Below are 24232 nucleotides of genomic sequence, written 5' to 3'. Positions count from 1 at the left end.
ACTTTCGTGTTACACCGGTACATACATTATTAAACGTACACGCTGTTGGCGACTTGAAAGAAACCTCTCAATAAAACTGTCGTATTCTATGACTCATGGTAGAAGGGAACAGGGAGTGTGCGTGTGTGTGTGTGTGGGGGGGGGGGGGCCGATATATATATATATATATATATATATATATATATATATATATATATATATATATATATAATATAATATAATATAAGGAACACAAATGGCAATGTCACTGGAAGGGAGAAAGGGATGTCCACGACTAAGACTGATACAACCACAAGACGTCATGTCTTTGACAACTAATTTAATCACATTGTGTGTGTGTGGGGAGGGGGGGGGGGGGAGAATCTTAACTTGTGAAGTAATAGAAGTAGTAGGACTTCCATGGTTCTCAACTCAGAATTTTAATTAAAAAAGGAGGAACTTTCCGCATGATCGCGACAGAAGCCCACTTTCGCCAGACACCCATTATCATTATACTGTTGAACCCTATAATGCTGAAATAAAAACCACCAACCTATCAACAAAGCGAAGTTATTTCATACCAATTCGAGGGTTTGGAAGCTAATTAAAGTAAAAGAGTCCAATGAGAGTGCCAACCTGGCTTCTCAGTTTTCTAGGGTCATCCGTTTTCCAAGGGCATGTTACAACATGACAATGACAGTGCGTGCTCCATTTATTTATATGTTTGTGAATATCTGTAATATAATGAGAGAGATAGAGAGAGAGAGAGAGAGAGAGAGAGAGAGAGAGAGAGAGAGAGAGAGAGATTTTATATTATACTCAGCGGCAATAGAAACTAATTGTCCTCTTGGAAAGAAGCCTGTATTGTGGTTACTATTCAACATAATATAAAGACAAAAATTTACACAGACATATTTCAAAGTATGACAAGCAGAGTGCGTTAATTTCGTTTCTTGATCCTGTCACATAGTGGCACAGTGTTAAGCACAAACTGGTACCCCTTGATTCCAAAATTTCAACGGAAGTAGCGCGCATTGTAGCCCCTTGCAATGTGAATGAAGCAGGCTTGGCATGTTCAGCGCATTGATCGAGTCTGGGCTTTCCCCCCCCCCCTTATTTTAGTTAATTGTTGTGACAGCCTATTCCTCTCTTGAATCAACGCTTGTCTCAGTCGTTGCACAATCTTACTGTCGTTTTAGAAGCCACCTCTTAGGCCTGTCAGATCAAGCGTAATTATTGGAAAGATGGCAAACGGTGATTACAAGGCCGCCTTGATGTCTGACTGAATGTGTTGGGAGGCCGTTGTATCCTTCTCTCGCTGATAATGATAACTCTTTCAGAGTTTGTATGAAATTTACGTTCAGAACTGCTCGTTGTGAGAAAGTGATCTCAAAATCAAATATACCAGAGCAGCACACAATGTATCTCATCTGTCTGTCTTTTTAGGCAGTATCGACCTGTGGTCCGCCTGGTCTGGGTCTGTCAGGTGTAACTCCAGTGACTTGGAACCAATCTTTCAGGATATTAATGTAGGAAGTGAACAATGAAGTATCCACGCCACTCTAAGGGCCGATAGTACAGCTTGCAGTATTCAAATTGTCCCAACAGCGCTCCACGGGCTTAACCTTGGCATCTTGTACAGCAATTTAAAATTTAAGTCTATAAAAGCAAGCTGGAATGTCTATGTAATTAGTTTTTTTCAGTTCCAAAATCGCTGACGTGTCGATCTAAACACAATTTAGACGTTTTCATAATTTTGGCGGAACTAAGTCCCAAAACTTGTTAATTTGCACTGGGTCACGTGACCACGAGGTTTGATTTTTATTCAGGAAATAAATCAGCGCGGAGTCATCGTCGGGTGGTGCATGGTGAGTGATGTGCGAAATTTCGCTCACTAACTCACGTGAACAAGGGCGTAGTTACAAAATCAAAGTGGAAAGTCTCTATTGCCGCAGGGTATATAGCGAAAACCACAAAGAAGTAAAATTCAGGGAATACAACTCCGAATTACATCTTACTGCGTCTTCCCCATAAATAACATGGGCTACTTCCCTTCGTTGAAGTGTGACATCCGTGACGTCAGCAATTTTAGTAGAGGGTGGCCACTTCTTCTTCACCACCATGCAGCGAGTTTTAGCCATAGATTTGCATTATAATCCTAGACCATGTACTCTGACGCATTCCTCATCACTAGTGGATGTACACACACCATTTGACTCAATATAAGAAGGGCAATTGGAGAAAGGTGCCGTGCAGCCTCGACCATAGGAAAGATGATATAGAGACTGGTGTCTTTTTTTTGTTTTTTGGTAAGTGTTTTACACATTTTCAGTAGGCAGGAAATTTTTTATTTGACCCAGTTGGCGGCGAAGCCTACTCTTATTGATTATACTGATTTTGGACCACTAAGGAATCTTTAACGCGTGCAACTTGCACATGGGACCTCTGAGATTTTCCCCCCTCATCAGAGAAGGCTGGGTGTTAGATCTTACCTACCATAAGATCAGGGGTGTGGCTGAAAGACAACAGTAAGGAGCCAAGGAGTATCAGTAGAAAGGCTGCAGAAAGAGTCAGGAGCCCAGTGGAGGGGGCAAAGGAGGGGAGAGGGTAGGGGCAGAAAGTGGAGACGAAAGCAGACAAAAGAACATTGTTAGAGAGCAGGAAAGAGGTGAAACGAGAAAATAATATTTTAGAGAAGAAAATTTTTGGTCGCTATCCGAATTCGAACCCGGGACCTATTGAATGAGAGGCAAACACCGTAACCTCTTGACCATGAGAGCCCCCCCCCCCTGCCCATATACAAGGTTTGGACAAGACAACAGCATACCGATGGTGTCGGGGCAAAGCAGGTAAGTCCACGCGTGTAAGCTAATTCTTCAGAAGAAGCAAAAGACTGCATAGCTAAAGTAAAAAAACAATCTTGGTAACGATCTTTTGTGCAAATGTTGGGAGGGATACAGTTAAGTGAGTGTTTACGCAAGCTGGATACTGTAGAACATGACTATAGCGGCACCCACTGCAGCGAGACCTTACCAGAACCCCCTGTTTTTCTCTACGTAAACTCCATTATCTGTGCCTGGGTTTAACGGGGCAAGGAAAGGCCCGAACTTGGATACAGCGGGAGAGATCGAGCGAGCTCTAGCTGGGGGGAAGGGGGTTGAGAGTGGGAGTCTGTAGGCAAGCTCTAAACAGGAAGTCAGCGGTGCAGCGTTGTGATTGGCCAGTCCAGAGATGAGTGAGGTGGGGCAGGTGGCAGAGAGAGATGACACGGAGAGATACGTTCCGTGAGCCACTCCAAAAGTGATGTGCCATAGCCCAAGGCAGGTCAAAAAGTCAAAGAAGAGAAGAGCGTGTTGTGTGTGATTTTTCAGTAATTCCCTTTGCATTCCTGTATCAGGAACTTTCCTACAGTGAGATTTTTCTGCTGGAATTAAAAGTCCCGCTATAGGCATGTTCCATTGTATCAGTACACCTTATGGAAGATCTACAACTGCACTAATAAAGCAAATAAAGAGGTAAAAAAATAAATAAATTGGGAAATCTTGATGGCTTGTTTACACAAGACACCATCATATTTAAGTGTGGTTGAGCCATTTTCTTGATCAGCACACACATCTCCATAGCTATAAATACAACACAAGACGTGACTGTTGAATGTAAGAACTGATTTAATAATTGTTCAAAAATGCCAACACTTCGATGAGACGTCCCAACTGTACTCACGCATAAAATGGCCACTCAGAACCTCCTCCTCCCTGCGCCAACTCCAGCAACACACTCGCTAGTCACAACACACTCACTCACAATCACAATGGCAATGTTGATGACACTCATAGAATTCGTGTTGTACCACACAAGGAATTTCTTGCCTTGAGACAAAACTACAATTCACACCAAATACAACACACACACTGACACACACACAAGCTCTATCAGACACAATATATCATTATTACATTCACCCAGTCAGTTGCACACCCATACATCCCCTCTAAAGCTTCAGCACTTTTCAAAAATACACAAACTTAGAAAACTTTGGGCCAGATCTCTCCACATACTTGTTTGCATCAAATAACAACACTCTTCTCCAGCGAATAAATCTTTAGTTCTCAGCTGTTCATTAACTTTCATTAAGCCATAAAAAGTACAATAAACGAATCGGTGATTAACTGAAATTCATCAATTTCCTCCTTACTTTAACAGTACATTTTTTCTTAATGAAATTAACATAATTAAATCACTATATTTGGTGAACAAATTGCATTATCATTTCGATATATTCATTCACTTCTTAAAAATGCTATAACATAATTTAATCACTAATTTGGTGAGGAATTCTTTACCATTTTGATTTATATATAGTAATAATTCGCCCAATTCGTCAACATCTAACAGTTCAACCAGAGTAAGCCACCGACTGGATAATTTTGAGAGTTCAGTTTGGTTCATGGACATTGAACAAGTCAAAGTTCCCTCCTGCATACACATGGGGTGCTCAGCGCTCAGTCAACAACCTCATCAATCACAGCTCCAGACTCAGCAGCCGCCGGCATCGAGCCTGCCGCTCCCCCAGCACCAGCACTTGCCAGACGCTGAAATGTGACAAGGAACAGAAATAAAGACAAGGAAACAACAGTTAGTGCAGGAGAAAAGATGGACAGACACACACTTGACTTGTAATCAAAAGATGGAAAGCAAAGAAGTAGGACCTATCAGTAGCATCCTCAAACCACTTGCAAAGTTGTGAGTGAGTTTAGTATTAGCAAGAGTTTTATGGAAATTGCTACATAATTAGGTCATATAAACGCTGAAGATTAGAGATGCTACAAGGGTGTAACATACAAAGACAAGAAGGAAAGATAAGGATGAGTAATAGGAGAGAAGAAGCAAACCACACAAGAGCGCCCGCAAAACAACCACAAACATGTAGTGCAGGGGAAAAGCAGGACAGACACATGGAAATGACAGAGGGAAAGAAAAGAAGTAGGACCTATCAGTGGAGTCCTCAACCCTCCTACTAAGTTGTAAGTGAAAGAAACACAGTTATAAATCCGAGACAGGTATGACTCATACGTACAACTCTATGAGAAAGCATCAAAGAACGACACTGGTGGTCAGGGAGACAAGCAGCCACACTTTTTTGTTTGTCTGTTTGTTTTAGTAGAGGTTTTACGGCGGTCGCAACTGCATAAGGTCATATGAGCGCCAGAAGATCAGAGGTGTTACAAGAGAGTAACAAACATAAAAAAGAAAGAGGGGAGATGAGGACGACAGATGTTCGATATTTTGTTTGTCTGAGTAAAGAGAAGCACACTGATACAGTGGCAGCCATTTACCACTAGGGGAACAATAAGATAGATCCACCTGTGAAACCCTTAAACCACCCACTTCTACTCTGAGAAACAACAAGACAGATCCACCTGTGACACCCTTAAACCACCCACTTCTACTCTGAGAAACAATCTGACAGATCCACCTGTGACACCCTTAAACCACCCACTTCTACTTTGAGAAACAATCTGACAGATCCACCTGTGACACCCTTAAACCACCCACTTCTACTTTGAGAAACAATATGACAGATCCACCTGTGACACCCTTAAACCACCCACTTCTACTCTGAGAAACAACAAGACAGATCCACCTCTGACACCCTTAAACCACCCACTTCTACTCTATCTTCTATCGTGTACTGTTACATGAAACACCATCCGAGATCAAGGACAGTTCTGATCAACAAAATGTAAAAATTTTAACTGAAATATAAGATGCCCACATTGACACAATTTAGAGATCATTGATCAAGGAGACAGAGTGAGACTGGAAGAAGAAGAAGCGAGGGGACAAAACGATCTAGGAACAAGAAGCGACACTCACCGCGCCCACTGAGGGTAGTTTCTGGACCAGCAGTGCAAACACCTGAGGGGGAAGTGTCTGCTGTAAGACTTGTAGCAGCTGCTGGGGCTGACCGCACACGGCCACCGCGTTGCTCAGGTGCTCCACACCCTCCTCAATCTCACCTGTTGAGACCACACATTATAGAGAGTGTACCGACAGCGCTTTTGTTTATGTTAAGTAATAAGAAGCACATCAACAGTACAATGGTCTTTTGGTGCAAGGAAGAAAGCAAAACTGATAGACAGAGGGAGAGAAATGAATGTTTAAAATATGTGTGACACTTTTAGAGGATTATGTCCCTTTCCCAGGATTTCGGGGAATGCATCAGGACAAATCCCAAGGAGCTAAATGGTTAAACTTCATTATCTTCAAAATCCTTTATTTCAATATGCAAGTCTCAAGTTTATCTCTAACAAAGCAGGTCCTCAGTGACACGAGGGACAATATCCAACCAAAGAACAATAATTTGAAAAATATCTCCATTGTTGAGAAGATGGTGGCCTCTCTGTCTCAGTGAAGTGACCAGTCCACTACCAAAAAAGCTGGCATGTTTTATCCAAACTTCAGCATAAACAAAATACAACATCAAGTCAGTTTACGCCAAACCTAAGTTCAGTCTGGCCAATATATATATACTTACAGCCATGATTTTTAAAAAATCCCCAGAAATACAGCAACTCATAGTTACTTACCTGTGGCCAGGAGTTCCTCGCCTTTCTGTACTTCTTGCAAGAAAAATTTCTGCATAGCCTCAGGATTTGTCAAATCTGGCAACTGCAGGAAAAAAGAAAGGAGACATATGTGCAAACAAAACAAAGAATATATGTGTCATGATGAGGTGGAATCAGGCGCTCGTCAATTTTTGGGCATGTCGAGTCACTGGTGTCATTGTAAAGCCTGCTCATGTGCCCCGCGTGAGATAAAAAGAATACCCACCTATCTTGAATGAGAGTCGAGATATTTACTATTAAAGAAGGAAGGGTCACTCGGTTTTGGAGGCAAAATTAGCGAGAAAATGGCTGCCAAAGTTTGGTAACTTCTGTAAATTGAGAGTCTCTGAAAACTGAAAATTTATATTTTTTGTGCCTTTAATTAATCAACGTTTTTCAGTAAAATTCACACAGAAATGTGTGGTTACACAGACATGAAAGGCGTTGAGCAAAAAAACCCCCAAAAACTTCAATAAAAATTGCCAAACTGGCTGAAAATTGACCATTTCTTCAATTTCATTATTTTGACGGCGCCTGGTTTAACCACAATGCCTAAAATATACATGTATAAAGAAATAATCTACAAAACAGAATAAGGAGACAAAGTCGCAAAACTTCATGGAAACATAATATATCGTCACAAATAATAATAGTCAAGCTTCTTAGCTCCACACACTCATTCTTGGCGCAAGTTGGCCATGGTATCCAAAATTTTAACTTTTAAGAAAACTGCTGGCAATACCGTTTCGCAACATGATGGTCAACCTCTAACACAAAGTTGGTTTATCCACTGTTCCCTATATCCTCAAAGTTTATCAATCACATGTAAAACAGTAAATTCTCAAAAGCGGTTCACATTAACTCACTCACTACCAGCCATTTTCGGTGTCGCTATTCCCTGAGTATCAGCCATTTTAAGGGTAATTTTTTAAAAAAACTGTGCTTTTTGCTAATTAACCTAGAGACTTGAAATTAGGAACATTATTTTTGAACATAATATAAAGATTGCCCTGATGAAATTACAGCTGCTTTATTGTTACTATTTTTTTCACAAGTTGTCAAAAATTGGTGAAAAACTGCTTTCACTTTGCCTTTCTTACTCCCGCTCTTCCCCACTACTGCAGCCCTAGATCTAGGTTTTGGGGGCCCTACTAAACCTCACTCTTCTTTGCAAATTTCCACACCCAGTTCGTCATTTATAACAATCTTCGACCAATTCAACAGTTTCTGAGTCACTTTCGCTGTCAAATGTTTGAATACAGTCAAAGAAGTGGTCTGCTTTTGTGCGAAACGTCTGAATATATTCAGTTGTTATGATGGTTGTCGTAAAAATCAATAACTCAACTTGCGCTAGTCCAATTTCAGCTTCGTTTCTTTCTAACGAAAGATAATTGAATGGGTTACGAAAAAGACGAACCAGTATGGCAAACAGTGCTGTTTTAACGTGAGAAAAAAATTCTAAAATGTGAACCGCGAGGGTAGCGGGTGTGATATCAAAACGTCGAAGCTACTTTACCCGCAACAGTTGCAGGTGTGGTAGTGAGTGAGTTAAACAAGTTCAGTGTCTCAAAATTCATCTTCATCACACACAGCACAGCGCTCCAAGAATGAATCTAAACAATTCAAGAAGTGAATTTTACTTTTTGCTGCTAGTCTTTCTTCCAACAAATTCCATATATATCGGTACAAGCTTCACCTAGATTTCCAGCTACAGTACAAGTTTTTGCTTACTTACTTCAATCAAAGTCTTCTTTTGGGCGCTGGCTGAGACAAATAAGTGTCTGTTTTCAAACAATAGCTTTCAATCAAAATAGGCTCTTTGTGACACAGAAAAAACTATAATATATAACATCTGCATCAGACCAGGGCCAAAAGTCATACAATAATTTTTATGTGACAAGAAAGTAACAAAACTTTAAAACACTGAACATAAATAATAAAACATTAATCTTAATGCAGTTAACTTCATTTCCGTACCCGTGAACCTCCACCTTTCACTTTTTGCTGTCTTGCCTTTTGTCTTCCTGAAAACAAAGAAAAGTTATTAAAATAATTTACATTAGATATTGGACTTGAAATAATTGAGATGCAATTCTGGTACGACAATGTCAGACATGTATTTTTCTAATGGACCCTCATCATTACTACTGTACGGTACTATAATAAAACACTTCACAACAAATAATTAAAAAACCCAAAAACATTTAAAGGCAAGGCAAAAGTTCAACACGTTTTAAAAAAAACACGAGTCGGCAATATATAAGCCTCTTCAAGATGGTGAAGAATGGCTTACAGCACACACTCACACTGTTGTGAACGATGGTCATTGCTTCAAAGAAAAGAGGCTGCAAAGTTTCAGGATAGAATTAAAATAAATAAAAGGTGTCAGTAACTTACAAGTAAAAGTGAAATGTTACACTACACCTCTCTATCCTCTCTCCAACCTTTTTTTTTCGTTAGCAGATCCGCTCACACACATATTATTGCCTCAATAACATTTATGAGCTTAGACGTAATTTATTGCATCTGCGGCACTAAGTGAGCATATATATAATATGAACGGAAACTTTGATCAACTCTGAACTAGGTCTTGTCGTTTGCCTACGTGGTGCTTCACCTTTTTGAAGGAAGACAAAAATAAGCAAGCACAAATGACGCGAATTGACCTATTGTGTTTCTTCACATTTTCACATAGGAAAGGTACAAACCGTACAGCAGAGTACATCAGATATTGAAAACAACAGACCAAGACCTACATTAACAATTCAAAGTGTCTATTTGAAACGCATCGTTGCCATATTAGCCCCATGCTAAATATACAACACTGCGCATTGAATCCTGTGCTAATTAAAACGCCAAGCTTAGATCACGCATGATTTCCGGTCAGCCGGCAAACTCAACCTGTTGAACTGCACGTTGCAAGTTGATGTGATGTTTTCATAATTAGACGATGGCTGAACCTTTACTGAAAGGCGGAGATGAATTCCCCTGTTGAAATGACTTTTTGAAGCTGTTCATAGGTATTCGGAATCTACCAATCAGCCTTTTGTGAAGATTGGGAATAAAACTGTACTTTAATCTCCCTCAAACCTCAGTTATCAATATTCCAGTACTCTTGTTGGTCTTTTCAGGATTTCAGATTTCCGGCTTTTGGTCCGGGGGAAAACTCAGAAGATGCTGATTAGTGATAAATGTTAGAGGTGCCTCCCCCCCCCGATGACTGATTTCTCACACAAAACGCGGCGGCCGCTGGCAAACGAAAATCTCGGGCTGCGCGGGACGATATCCAAGTACCTAGTTAGGCACGTCCTGTCGATTAGCGTAATTGCACAACGCGCCAATATGTGGATGCATAGAATGCGCAACAATCCACCTGTATTCGATCGGTGGATAGCGCAGCGCTTTTAATGGATCTATAGAATGCACAACGGATCTTAGATCTTACCTGAGTGTCGAGTATTTCGTTTTTCTGCTGCTATGAAATAAGGTACATCATCTTCAACAGATGAGCGTCCACATCCATTTGTTTGTTGACATTGCACTAAGCGGCAGGCAGTTAACATTCTATGAATCCACAAAAAGCGCTGCACAATCCACTGATCAACAGAATGTGCAACACTCGATGGACTGTTGTGAATTCCAGGGATCCACAAAATGCGTAGCGCCATCCACCGATCACGCAAATCGACAAAACAACGCGCCTAACAATTAGAAGGTTTTAAAAAGGCTGCCATTATTCCCACCCCCGGTGGACCCCCCCCCCAAAGACATTCAAAAATATTTTACTTTTTTTTTTACTAAGGTGTGTGTGTGTTCTTGTGTTCATGATTTAGTTTTACTTTCATTTACGAGTATTTTTGGTCTTTTTTTTGTTGCTATCACGACTATCATTGATAGTATCAATGAGATTGATTTGATGTGACAGAAAGCATTCAAAAGCTAAAAGTAGTAAAAGTGACGTTTTCCCTCTTTGCATTTAAATGAGCACTCTCGTTTGAATGTGCTCAATATTTCCAGACCCAGCATAAAATTGTGGAGGTGTACTAGAACTAGTCTAGATTTAGTCTTAGATCTACTTACATGCAATTATACGTAGAAGGATGCAAATTATTTCTAATCTATGTAAGGCAAGGTGCCCATCTGGTTTGAGGTCAGACCAGGATACCCCACCGATCACATGACTACGTGTAAGTATAGCCAACCGCATGGCACCCAAAGATGGAAGTGTCTATGTAGCTTAATCTACCTCTCGCTGTCGAAAGTTCTGATGGCCCAATAGACAGCGCGTTTGCGTTTGAAGTCATGCAATGATTTTATGAGCGGTTCGATCCTGGTCCTGGACAGTTTTTTTTTTCTCTTCTCCTCCTCCCGACTGACCATGACAGTTTGTCCCATAAATTATAATTTGTTGCTTTGTTGTTTGTTTGTTTTTTAAATGTATAATAGTGATGAAGACTGCAGGGGGGGGTTGGATCTAGATGCTTAGAGTGAAATCCGGCAGGGGGGAAAAGAAAGTTTATCGCTGTCCAGTGCATAAGAGTGTCTAATCTCCTTGAGAAAAGACTCAAATTTTTAAAACTCCAACTTAAAATTACATAAAATTTTGCAACTTATTTTTTGGGGGGCTTTTAAAACTCCAGCAAACTTTAAACAACTGTTAGTTGGTGTGAATGAAGAAACTGTGGCACATCGTCGAAATAGATGAAAACCTTGTGGCCAAGGCCAAGCGGAAATACAACGTTGGACACGCTGTGCCGAAGCGGTGGGTTTTTGGGGGAGTTGATAGAAACACCGGACGAAGGTTCTTGGAACTTGCAGCACAGCAGCAACCCTTAGAGCTGGATCCTGCTCGCCAAATCTGAGAGTGGCCATTCGTGATTCAGTCGGCTTCAATGAATCGCGAGTACGTGAGCGCTTGCGGAACTCCGGCGGAACACTGATTGAAACGGAAGAGTGTCATATCAATGCCACTAGGCGAGCGTGAGTCCCACTTTTGTTGTCTCTCCATCCTTCCTGCCCCACACCCTTCGTTGCACTGCTCTATCTAGAGGAATATCATTCGGTAGCTACAAGACCACATGTATGTGCCATCATTCGTATCTATTCCTTGTGTCCATTATTATTATTTCCCTTATTTGTCAATCGTATTCATCTGCTTTATTTCTGTTCCGTTTTTGTCCCAGTCGTGCATCGTCTGACGTATGTCTTCATTGTGCTTGATTATTAAAAGTCTGCGTCAAGTCACAAAGAGTGTTGACATTTATTTACTATCTACTGACTTCAATTAGCGACCCCCTTATATTCACCCTCCCCCACCCCATGATTCGCTAAAACAATGGCTCCATAAAATTCCTTCTGTATATAGGTTGGACCCTGTTCATTTTGTTTTAATAGGGGGGTTGGACTATACCATCTTTTGTAAAATGAGGGGAGCCATATATATTGAGTGTTCCGTTCCGTTCTTGCGCTCGCGACTCAACTCAGCAGTAGGTTACAAAAACTCTATGGTTACAAACAAGCTGCTAGGTGGTGACAGTGACAGGGGAGTGAATCGGAAATCAGAAGGCAATACTGTCCCGCATTCCGCTGTTCGAATCGCGTTCCGCAGGCAAGAGTGGCGATTCAGTTCCGTTCTCGCGATCCAACTTTAGCAACCCTGCTGCCCATCATCCTTCGCTGTATAGCACCCGGGACAATCATCTACTCCGACAGGTGGCAGGCATGTTGGCACAGGAGACTTGCCTGTAAATCCACCTTACCAACACCTGTCATTCACGACAGGAATTTCGTCAACCCTGTCACCGGCGCTTGCACAAACAGGGTCGAAAGCTTCTGGAAAAATTGTAAAAGACGATTTTTTAAGCAGACGGCAGGAGTACACCGGACAACTTTAGATTCCCACATGGACGAATTTTTCTGGAGGGAGATCCATGGGGACAACGAGCAAGCCCTCAACAACCTTCTCCTCCACCTGTCCTAAGGTACCCCATCCCCTAAGGTATGTGTGTTATATAATCCCTTTATTTTTGTCGTTATTCTTTGACTCCAGTTTGAGTCCATTTTCCATTCTGGCATATAATCTATCGGGCGATGTTTTAGGCCAACTTTGACTTTGACCTTTCCGTTTTATTTCTGGCTCTCCGATGTCAACAAATGTCGGGACCACCATATCCAAGTAGTGCTTAATTGTCAACACTGCTTATTTCCATTCAAAATTCAGCACAAAACTAATCATACTAATGGCAATGTTGTGCGCAGCACCAGTCACCAAGGCAAGCAAGTGCAAGAATTGAAGTGAAGAGAGAAGAAACCTTGACAATGACTGCAACAAGATTCAAGACAGATCTAGATTTAGATCTAGATCTAGATTACTTACTTTCCCTCAGTTTATTTTTGAATTCTGGATCACTTCTTCTTTTATGGTCAAAGTATACACAATATCCAAGAAAACAAAGACCAGCACCCGCTGCTGCAACGCCTAAAGTTGTTTTCGATAACATGATGCTGAAAGGTGAATCTCGCTTTCCAGTCCAATGGTGAAAGGAAGAGAGAGCTCTCTTGAGAGAGGAGAACAAAAATTACTGATGATTTATACATACTGGATTAGGAAGAAAACAATAATTTATTTTAACAAGAATTAAAAGTACTTGATTTAATTTTAAGACGATCATATTTTAGATATTTTAAGAGTCATCACAGATGTAAATGTTCATAATATCTGTCATTGATTATCAGACAAACACTAAGACTAACTAGATCTAGCTTAAGAAATAATATTTTTAAAGTTAAAAATAGCTATTTGATTTCACATCGAATCCACCTTTATGCTTTTGTAAGAGTTTAAACCTCATTTAGCAACAAAGATAGAGAATTAAGGTTTTATCGTTCGCTCTTCGCAAGTCTGGGAACAAAAAGAGTCAAGTTATTGTATTTTGTGAAGTTTGAGCTGGCAGACCAAGCGGACTGTGGTTGTCGTCCAAATTTTCAAAAATGTCTTCTTTTGTGGCCAAAGTGCTAGAGCATGCTGGTGAGATGCTCAGCCTATTTAATAGATCTCTAGATCTAGATCTAGATCTAGATTCTATTATGTTTTGTTGTACCTGACTTTGTTCAACATTTCAATAGTGTACGTGCGTGTGCGCCCGTATGTTTGTTGTTGTGTGTGTGTGTGTAGTGTGTGTGAAGTGTGTGTGTGTGTGTGCGTGTGTGTGTGTGTGTGTCTCTGTTGATCGAGAGGAGTTCGGCAGAGGGCCGGCACTTACCGTGACAAGATCCACTGAGCAAACTAGATCTATATCTAGATCTAGATTCTAGATCTGTCTATACTATACTTCTATACACAAGAGTTTCGGCGCTTTTTTGGTAGTAATAAAAATAGGGAGGGGGGTTTCAGGGGGGCATGCCCCCCTGAATTTTACCATGTGATAATTTAATGTTTTGCAGGTTAGGTTTGATATCTTAGCTCACCGCGAATCAAACGTATAGATTCTAGATCTAGATCTAGATGTAGGTCAGGCTCAAATAAGGGGGGTGGGAACTACCGAAAAAGCACCAGAGTTTCTTCTTGGGTTAGGGTAAGGCCACCTCTAAATTATTCTCACCCGGGATGAGAATAGTGCAGGCGAGTCTTTTGGCTATTCTCACCCGGTGCGCGTTCACCGTTAGGCCTATAGCCTAGATCTAGGCCAACAAATTTTGCGTTCACCCTAAACCACAGAATTCAACACTGTGATAACAGAAAAATTGTAGAATTCTGTGCCGTGAACTAGCAATGCCAATCGCCCGCTGCGCCTTGGGCCGGAAATCGGCCTCCGCGCGAGGGGTATTTTTTGGGCCGCTCGGAATCAGAAGTGACTCTCTTCTAAGTTTAGTTACGGGAAAACTCCTGGACGAAAATAAATGAAACTCGGCAACCAACCAGAGGAAAGGTTAAACTAACGACATGCCAGCGTACAATCCCGAACGATTACTAGAACCGGAGATATTGCCGTGTTTGTGCGAATTTCCTCTGCGGTTCGAAAACTATGCGGAGCTGCGGGTTGATCGCCGACCACACAAGCGCCCCACATGTCTTCTTTATTGCTGTAAAATTTCAGATCTCTGCGTTTAGTAGATTTTCCGTACCAACTTAAAATTACCACCCATCCATTGATAAAACACTAGATCTAGAAACTTGATCGCGCATTCCAAACTCGAGGTGCCGGCATGCAAGAGGCGCGTGATCGCTAGGCGGCATGTGATTGGCTGCCTATAAAACCAAATGGGTCACCGATGACTACATCGCAGGTTTTCCCGATAGCGCTTTACTGAGTTTTAGAAGGGGTGATTGCGTCGCGGTAAAAACGATGTCACGCAATTCAACAAATTTCACGCAAATATCAGTCTTTAAGATCCAAAGTAACAATGAAGACATCGAAAAAGTGATAGCAGAACTAGATTCGGCACTAAAAATCACATGGAGATGCCAAGTTTCATTCATATGCTCCAATTCATTACTGACTTATGAACAGTTTTTCCTAAAAAAACATCAAAACATGTCCCACATTTTGGCGATTTTTTTCCTATAAGAAGGTCCTCCCAACATTTTGCAAACAAAAATCCCAATAACTTTTTTATTTATCAATGGATTTTTAAAATTTAAAAGCCATAGTTCTTAGAATTTACTCTATTTTCATTTAAGCCCATTTTTAAGCAATTTGGATGAAAATTTAATTTTTCATTGTCATTGCTACGTGAACAAACGTTCCATTACAACTGTAGCCTACTAAAAGCGTACAATTTTGTCTGTGGGCAGTGGAGAGAGAGAGAGAGAGAGAAAGAGAGAGAGAGGAGTAGCGCGAAAACTTCAGGTCAAATCAAAATGGCAACCCGCGTAGTTCGGCTCGATTCGAAAAGTTAAAGGAAGTGGCTATTCTCATCCGGAGTGAGAATAGAAAAACGATCTACCTCTCACCCCGGGTGAGACTTGCCAGCGTAGGCTATTCTCACCCGGTGCGAAACAAGACCTGCTTTTCTCATTTTGGAATACTGTCTATCGGTGTGGATGATCAAATTGATAAAAGCCAAGAAAAAATTACGTTATAGCACAAAAGTAAGCTAATTTGATCATCTTCAAAGATGCTATGGCTATTTCACTGTTCGAATCGAGCCGAACTACGCAGGTCGCCATTTTGTTTTGCCCGGAAGTTCTCGCAAGATCTACTCCTCCCCTCTCTCTCTCTCTCTCTGTCTCTTTCTGAATACTGTCTATCGGTGTGGACAATCAAATTGACCAAAACAAAGTTAAAAAATGATGTTAAAACACAAAAGTAAATTAATTTGGTTCTCTACTTCCTTAGGGTAAACCCAGTGCTGTTCAAAATATCTCCTCTTTTTTGTGTGTTGTTGGTCGGCCGGCCCTCTGCGGAACTCCTTCCTGTTGATCGAGTGTGTGTAGTGTAGATCTAGAGTCTAGTTTATCATATGTAAATGTTTGTGTGTGTGTGTGAGCATATTAGGCCGTCATCATTCGGACTCGAGTCCGAATAACATTTTTTCATCGAGTCCGAATAACATTTTTTCATATTCGGACTCGAGTCCGAATATTAAAAAATGTTATTCGGACTCTGATTCTTGTCCAGCATGACATCACTTCCGACTTCCTGTGACTCGTGACTCCGGCTTCCTGTCCTGCCTCACTCGTGACTCGCCTCAGGCTGGGTAGAGACCGGGATCACTTCGGGCAAAATGGCGTTTTGTGCAGGAGCCGAGCTTTAATCTTATGATGAATTTGAGGCCGGCCCACCCTGTCACAACATTAGAACTCAGTGTGCTGTAACTACATTTCATAGAAAAAAACTGTGATATTATGCTGAATTTCTCAATGCATTGAGCAAACCCTTGATGTTTAGAACAGTTTGACCTTAATTAATGTGACTATTTGGAAAACTTTATTCAGAAGTTGCTTCCATTGGTGTCAATGGGAGCAATTTTGAATTTCAGATAAATCTTCACATAAGCATGGATGTTTGAATTTTTCTGTGAAACAGATATTTTTACATTTATTCTCCCCATATTAGGTCAAATGGAGAAGAAGGCCGTCCATGTCCAGCTGGACGTGCTGCTGGATAAGCTCAGTGGCTTGGAGGTGGAAGTACACCAGCTGGTGGAGAATAAGTACAGTCGATTCTTGCCCACCCTCAATGCTGCTGAAGATCTCTCGCACACAGTACATCAGGTGCACTCAGACCTAGCGTCAGTGGAAAGTAAAATTAACAGCGAGGTAAGCCTCTTCGTAGCTCAAACTTGAAGAGCAACCACCCTTTGTTGCTTTTGTATTTATCAGGTCACATCCTGTATGGCTGACGGTCGTACAGTTTGCTTATTTGGCTGTAGACCTTCTGTCTGATATATTCACAAAGAGGGGGTGGTCGGAGGGCACCACTTGTAAGTCCTACTTTTGGTCTTTCCCACTTTGTTCTTAATTCATGTCTGTCTGTCTTGCTTTGTGTGAGTGAATGACCATTATTATTGTGTTGATGTGCTTCTCTGTACCGTAACATTACTAAGAATGAGGTGCAGGTCTTTTTTTCTTTTATGATTTAACGCTCTTTGTGTCATGCAAACTTTTCTTTTTTTTGTTTTCAGATGTACGTCAGTTCACTCAGTTTAAGGGTCTCACATGTATCATGAGTGTTGTCAAAGTGCAGGCTCTATTCTGGTGCTATCAAAAGGTCTTATCAACAAAGTGCTCTTCAATGCGTCAAGTGTATTGACGGGCTCTTTGACAGATGCTAGGTCTGTGTTTTGAAGAGGTTGTAGAGATGTTTAAATGTAGCATGGTAAAATCAAAGCTCTAGGGAACTTAATTTTTGTGACGTATTTTGTCAATCAGTATGGAAAAATAGCATAAAATTTTAGGCTGATGGACCTGAGTGCATAATTGATTCTGACTTATTTTCCCCTTTCATGCACCAAGTGCACGTCTCAGTGTTCTGCGGTGTTTATTTTGCAGCTGTCACACAAATCCATCCCCCCCTCCCCCGCGGCAGTGCTACTAACTGAAGTGTCTTTAGGCCATTCCCAAAGGGGGGATATTAACATGTTCCTGTGCTCAGTAGAATTGTAAATAGGTTGATATATTAATGTCATGCTCATACTGTGCCAGAACAACCTAGGGGGAACAGCTGATTTTTCTTTCCTCATCCTTACTATCTTCATTTTTCCTCTACTTCTTTTGTATGGTTGTCACTCTCTTGTGAACTGCTATTTCCGGGATGTCTTCATAGTCGAAGCAGACTTTGTACTGTTGAAGCTAGAGAGGTGAACAGAGTAAGCCTGATTCCCCATTTGGACTTCTCTGTTGACATCCACCCCTTTGCACTCGTATGACCATATGCAGTTGCGAGCGCCGTAAAACTTTACTAAAACAAAGCAAACACAAATCTATAGGTTCAAGGTTTGGTGGAAGGGGCAGGGCTTTAAAAGGGTTAAAAGTATAAAGAGGAAATGAACAAATCTTATTTGCTGCAATTGTTGCCTTGTGTCACAGATCAAAGGTCAACTGTCGGTGTCCACCGGGGAGTTCCAGTCACTGAACCAGCAGCTGACCGAGGCCAAGACCAAACTGGCAGCTCTCAACTATCTGGTCGAGATTCAGGATCTACTTCAGGTAGTTTGCTCTTTTTCTTTAGTTCTTTTTATCTGTCGTTTGCTCTTATTTATGTCTTTTTTTCCCTCGAGTTCTTGTCCAACCTTTCCTGAAAATCTCCTTGTTTGTGTTTTTCTCATATCGTTGTATGGTTGTCTTGTCGTTTTCTCGAGTTCCCTCTTGTCGTGTCTATTTTTATTTCTTTGCCTTTGTTCATCCTTTTTATCATACCCTTCTTCTCCTCGTTCATATAATTAACGCAGAGTCCTTTATACTCTTCTTTGTTTATCTCTTTGATCATTTTCTTTTTCAAAAATCGCTGGTGTTAGAGGGTGCCACTGGTAGATCCTACTTCTTTTCTTTCTCAACTGTTTGTTATGTATGTCTGTCTGCACGACTGTCTTTTTCTTTCCCCACACTTGATAACTCTTATTATGTCGATGTGCTTATCTTCACTTAACGATTTGTGGTGTAGGTGACCTAATGGTTAGGCTGCCAGACTCGTAATCGTGAGGTTGCAGGTTCGGGGGTTCGAGCTGCACGCCCAACGTTGTGTCCTTGGGAAAGGCACTTTACATGAATTTTCCTCACTTCACTCAGGCGGGAATGTATACCCGGCCATAGACAGCGAAAGATCGTGTCAATGTTAGAGTTTTAGCACCTATAGATGGCTGCTTGCACTGTTTGCCTCCTAGGAAGTTGAGGTTGTTTCAGAATGCTCTCAGGTCTGCTGAGGTAATGGTATATATTGTGAAGCACATACAGCTTGCCGTTGAGCAGGGATTTGCGCTATACAAATGCTATCTATTATATCTAACAAAATCCTCAGAACTTCTCGGCGGCGGTGTCCACCAAGCGCTACAGTGAGGCGGCGGTGGCTGTGCGCCAGCTGGAGGTCCTGTTGCAGCAGCCGCTGAGTGAGCATGATGACCAGATCTCCATCCTAAAAGAAATGCGTGTGGAACTCACGGTTAGCACTTTTCTTTTGTTCTAATCCAACTTCTCGTATTTGTTATGTAGGAAACTGTTTCTTTTCTTTCCCTCTGCTGTTTCTGTCTGTCTTGTCTTTTCTTCGTGCTCTTATATTGATCATTATTGTATTGATGTGTTTTTGTTTACTCACTTAAAAGTGGGTGGTTGGCGGATGCTCTCGTGTGGTTTGCGCCTTCTTTCCTATCAAACACCTATCGTCTTCGTCTCTTCTCCTTTTTTTGTATTTGTTACTCTCTTGCAGCACCTCTAATCTTCAGCACCTTTGGTGTGTTGCAAGTGCCGTTAAAACTCTAAGTAAAAGTGAATTTACTTTTAAAAAAGCATAGATTGAGTAAAAATGTCGACTCATGCTTTTACATACATCTCCATAACACCTTTCATGTTTCTTTTTAGTTCCTCAGGTGTATGTAACGCTGGGTATGTAGTAGTGTCGACTGAACAAAATAATTGTATATGTGCCTGGATGAGACACTTCATGTGCTTAATCAAAATTCGGGAGTGACTAGCGTCTAGAAGGTCAAAATGTCAGCTCAATAAAATAAATACAGTTGAACCTGTCCAAGATGACCGCCCGTTGTTGCGAAAATGGACTGTGTCTTTATAATATAAAAGAAAGAATGCAAGGCGGTAAATGGGAAATTGTCATTTGGACAGGTCATCATTGGAGCAGGTCATCATTGGAGCAGGTCATCATTGGAGCAGGTTCCACTGTATCTCTACACAACATGTTTCCATAAAGTCTCATGTTCCAATCTAAATCCTTGAGTTACATCCTTAAGTTCTTGAACGTGTCATTAAAAAGAGACAGATACAGTTCCTTGAGCACTTGAATGGACATGAAGGCTTTGAAGATCTTGCTCTCACTAGACAAGTAGAATGCAAAAGAGGCAAAGAAGAGAACTTAAACAGATGGATGATGGGGCATGGGAATAGACCAAAACAATAGGTTTTTCTTGAGAGCATGCAATGAAAGAAATTAGCGACTAACCATCTTTGCCGGTGTCTGTTTTAGATCTAGCAATTGAAAAAGAAGATACGAAAGTGTTGACGAAAGTTAATAGCTGTTCTTGTGTTTTTAGATGGCCTTTCATGATCTTTTGGATTTATAGTGTACAGTATTTTGGACTGTGTAAGTGGTGAAAATACCGGCTTGTGTGGTGTAGGGGTCTGGATTTTTTGTCTTTGCACACAGAAGATGTGAGTGCATTAGGATGCTTCTTTCGTTTTTTTGAGCAAGGGACTGCTAGTGTGATATGCCATTCAATTTCTGACTTCTCAGCAGGGTTGTTACAGGATGTCATTGGTTGGTCATACTTCTTTTCTCTTCTTCTGTTGTCTCTCCCTCTTTTGTTTTTAACCAGCATTAAATGGCTATCACTGTCTCAATATTCTTCTTTTTACTGAAACAAACAAGTAATTCTCGTCAGATCCTGAAGGAGACTTTGCACCGTGCGCTGACAGACGCCTGGACGGATTCTGTGCGGTGGAACGTCCAGGGAGGAAAACTGTCATCATCGCAAGTCGGCAGGGACGTAGTGGGCAAGACAGAGGAAGTCTGTCTGGCGGTCAGCTGTGTGGGGGAGGGGGCCCAGGTGTTGGCCGAGACTGTGGAAGGGCTGTACATGACCCAGAGCCTGGCCGGCAAAATGAAGACTTTCACTGAGCACGTGCAGGCGCAAATGTTCCCTTACATTTTAGAGCGGTCAGATTTTGTCATTGACCTCAAGCCTTCCTCGTCTGTGCAGACCCTGAAGATCTCTGTACCCGATAAGTCAGGCAGTGGAGGCAACAGCAAAAATCGCAAGCCAGCCGGTAACGAGGATGAGGTGCACTATAGGACAGTGTTCTCCAATGTGCTCGCTCTGTTAGAGCACCTGCACAAAATGTTCCTACACCTTGGTTTTGGGTGGCAGGCTGCGCATGAGACATCGTTATCTTCTTCCCTGTCCCCATCAGTCACGAGAGATGCTTCTGAAATGGAGACAGAGTCTTCGCAAGTTGCCACGGTGACAGGGAAGGGGACGTTGATGTCACTGCTGGGACAGGAAGTGAGTCCCTGGCTGCTGGATCAGCTGTGCCGGACGGTGATAGCGAAGGCGGTGCCCAGCAGTGCTAAGGACTTGGAGGGCTTCAATGAGGTGATCACCTCCACCGGCTTGCTGCAGAGTGAGTGACGCATGTGTAGACAGAGTGTGTTGTGTTTTAGGTTTAGTGACACACGCGTAGAGAGAGTGTGTTGTATTATCGGTTTAGTGATGTACCTGTAGAAAGAGTGTGTTGTGTTGCAGGTCTAATGACACATGTGTCGAGAAAGTGTGTTGTTTTGTAGGTCTAATGACACATGTGTAGAGAAAGTGTGCTGTGTTGCTCTAGTTTTTTCCTTACTCGACAAGGACAATGAGCCCGTCAAGATTTTTTACTTACTCCTTTGTTTACATTACATTCTTCCTTGAACCTACAACCCCTGTCTTTAAAATCCCAGGGAAAAAGACTATCAGTGACCATATTACATAATCCTCTTTTTGTGGGTGGTTGGAGTGGTCTGGTGTGGTTTGCTTCTTCATTCCTATCGAACATCTATCATCTTTATCTCCCCTCCTTCTTTTTTGTGTTTGTTACTTTCTTGTAACTCGTCAAACATTCTGCACTTATATGACCTTATTGTGTTGCAAGTGCCGTAAAACACTTACTAAAACTAAAAATCCTCTTTTTCCGTTCTATGTCAGACAAGCTCATTGAACTCGGTTTCATCCAGCCCGACAACAAGACACTGCCAGACTATGTGCAGAACGTGAACGCATTGTTCGCCAGCAAGAAGTGCCAGACGCTGCTGGAAGAGGCCAGGGAGCTGATGACTGCCAGTCTACACGATTCCGTGGCCCTGCCCGAGGACAAACCGGTGGGAGAGTGGCCTCCCTTGCTGCCGGGCGGTGTCAAGAAGAGCAAACGTATGGAGGCTGCCGGCGGGGAGCTGAGCGAGAACACTTTGCGTCTGCCCAAGTGTAGGATCAGGTAACAGTGGTGTCTGGGTGTGTTTGTGTGTGTGCATCTTGCTTTTTCCTTACACTAAATGAAAATAATGCTGTCGCTCTACTTTTATTTTTTTAAACTGTATACCCTCCCCCCAAAAAAACAAACAAAACAAACCAAACCCCCCCCCCCCTCTCCCAAAAAAAAAGCCAAAAACACAACCCTGTCCCATCCATGTCCTGATACGGAGTGCCTTGTTCGTATGGACGTTTCTTTCTTTCTATTGTTTCTCATTTTTATCCTGCTTCTTCTCTACACCAAATAATGATAATAAAAGTTTCCCTACTCTAAATAATAATAATAATAATAATAACAATGATATAATAATAACATTAACATAATAACAATAACAATAGTAACAGAAATAATAATAATTGTATTTTTCTAGCACATATCCATGCTCTATGTGCTTTACATAGGCACTTCAGTGAACACGATCATTGCAGCGGGATTCAGAAAGTCCCATTGAGTTTTGTTCTGGACATGACGTCTCATCGGGACAGTGGATTCAAACTGCCCGTATCTTTGTTTAATTTAGGGGACCAACATCCAAGTCCGATACTTGTCTTTAAAGACCTTTGGATAGCCCTCAAAACAGTTTTTTCCAGGTCGGTGTGCGACTCCTGAGTCTCAAGATATTTAAAGTTGAAAAATAGGTCGTTTCTAACCATTGAATTATTTGAAATTTACCCGCCATATTTTTAAAAAACTACCCTTGTTGATAAACCATTCTTTGTTTTACCAGACAACGTTTAAATGGTTATCTTAGAAGTCTTACCTTGGCTAGGGTAGTTTTACCGTTTTATTGACCACATCAGCAAAAATCTAACTGAACCCTTCCACCTTGACATCGCGCGGAACTTTGAAGTCACACCCCAGAGCACCCGCCAACCCCCTGATTGAGTTATGCATGTGAGAATGAAACTGCTTTCAATTTTAATCTTTTTTTTTTTCCCAATTGCAAGTTAAAAAACTCTTTAAAACAAAATCAGTGATGTTTTTCTTTTGAAAATCGGGCTGTTGTTATGGAAAGTGTGCACATTTCTATTATAATTTTGGATAATAAGCATCGGGCTCCCCTCGTCTCGCTTATGACGTAATTAAACACTAAATAGAATTTCACTCTCAATGTACATGACTTTTGTTGTTTATTTATTTATTTTACATAAAGCAACAAATAAAATCATGCCTCAATGGGTATGATACAACTATCTTTAAGGATTTTATGACGTTTTGAAGCAAGGTTTGGAAGTTTGGGGGCACAAAATGCAGTTGCCAAAATTTGTCCACCTCAGGGCAAAAATTGATTTACAAAAAATGGTCACTTCTACTGAACTAACAAAGAGAGCACAAAAATTTTTCTAGCTCTGAAAACAGAAAGCCAAGATCTTTCCAATATCGACTATACCCCTAACTTCAGTGTCCTTGGAGAAGTTTGAAAATTTCACTGAAGTGCCTACTTTTCTACGATCATCGTTACTAGTTTGTCAATTGTGCTTGTGTTTACTCCAAACAAATAAAAAAAGTGTATCCTTTGTTGTACAGCACGACAGTGGAGTGCCTGGTGCGAACGGCGTACGAGACGCTACAGGAAGCCACCGAGAGCTCCCCAGAGTGTGCCACACAGATGTACTACGCCGTGCGCGGCCTGTTTGAGATCTTCTGTCTGGTGGTACCCAAACACCACAGTCAGAGTCTGGAGACTTTCCCGCAGGTGGCAGGTGAGATGCTGGTGGTTGCTGAGGAAGGCAGAACCCCCCAGAGCGGTGTTACTGACTGAAGTATCTTTAGGCCATTCCCAAAGGGGGGGACATTAACATGTTCTTATGCACAGTAGAATTGTAAATGGGCTGATTCATCAATGTCTTGCTCACAACTGTACCTGAACTGCAACATGGCAGTTCTGCTTTTTCTTTCCTAATCCTTACTATTGTCATTTTCCCTCTACTTCTTTTGTATGTTTGTCATTCTCTTGTGACCTGCTATTTCCGGG

General features: G+C 41.5%; 2 protein-coding genes across 2 annotated transcripts in view; one reads left to right on the top strand and one right to left on the bottom strand.

Annotated features, from left to right (window-relative positions):
• Nucleotides 1-3627: 3627 nt before the first annotated feature.
• LOC101849067 (mitochondrial import receptor subunit TOM20 homolog) lies at nucleotides 3628-13148 on the bottom strand. The gene is made up of 5 exons (XM_005102050.3): nucleotides 12964-13148; nucleotides 8565-8611; nucleotides 6570-6651; nucleotides 5857-5999; nucleotides 3628-4571 (listed from the first exon to the last, which is right to left on the bottom strand). The coding sequence occupies exons 1-5, from the start codon at nucleotides 13085-13087 to the stop codon at nucleotides 4482-4484; spliced, it is 486 nt and encodes a 161-aa protein (XP_005102107.1). The 5' UTR covers nucleotides 13088-13148; the 3' UTR covers nucleotides 3628-4481.
• A 203-nt stretch (nucleotides 13149-13351) lies between these two features.
• LOC101848830 (centromere/kinetochore protein zw10 homolog) overlaps nucleotides 13352-24232 on the top strand; it is a 16852-nt gene continuing 5971 nt past the window's right edge. Inside the window, exons 1-7 of the mRNA XM_005102049.2 lie at nucleotides 13352-13614; nucleotides 16646-16848; nucleotides 18118-18237; nucleotides 19046-19186; nucleotides 20637-21375; nucleotides 21936-22221; nucleotides 23785-23960. Of these exons, the coding sequence (XP_005102106.1) occupies nucleotides 13578-13614; nucleotides 16646-16848; nucleotides 18118-18237; nucleotides 19046-19186; nucleotides 20637-21375; nucleotides 21936-22221; nucleotides 23785-23960 (1702 nt within the window). The 5' untranslated portion in view covers nucleotides 13352-13577. The remainder of the gene's footprint in view (nucleotides 13615-16645; nucleotides 16849-18117; nucleotides 18238-19045; nucleotides 19187-20636; nucleotides 21376-21935; nucleotides 22222-23784; nucleotides 23961-24232) is intronic.

Source organism: Aplysia californica, unplaced genomic scaffold, assembly GCF_000002075.1.
Source record: "Aplysia californica isolate F4 #8 unplaced genomic scaffold, AplCal3.0 scaffold00310, whole genome shotgun sequence".
In the NCBI taxonomy this organism is placed as follows: domain Eukaryota; kingdom Metazoa; phylum Mollusca; class Gastropoda; order Aplysiida; family Aplysiidae; genus Aplysia; species Aplysia californica.
This window is presented reverse-complemented; position numbering and strand designations above follow the sequence as displayed.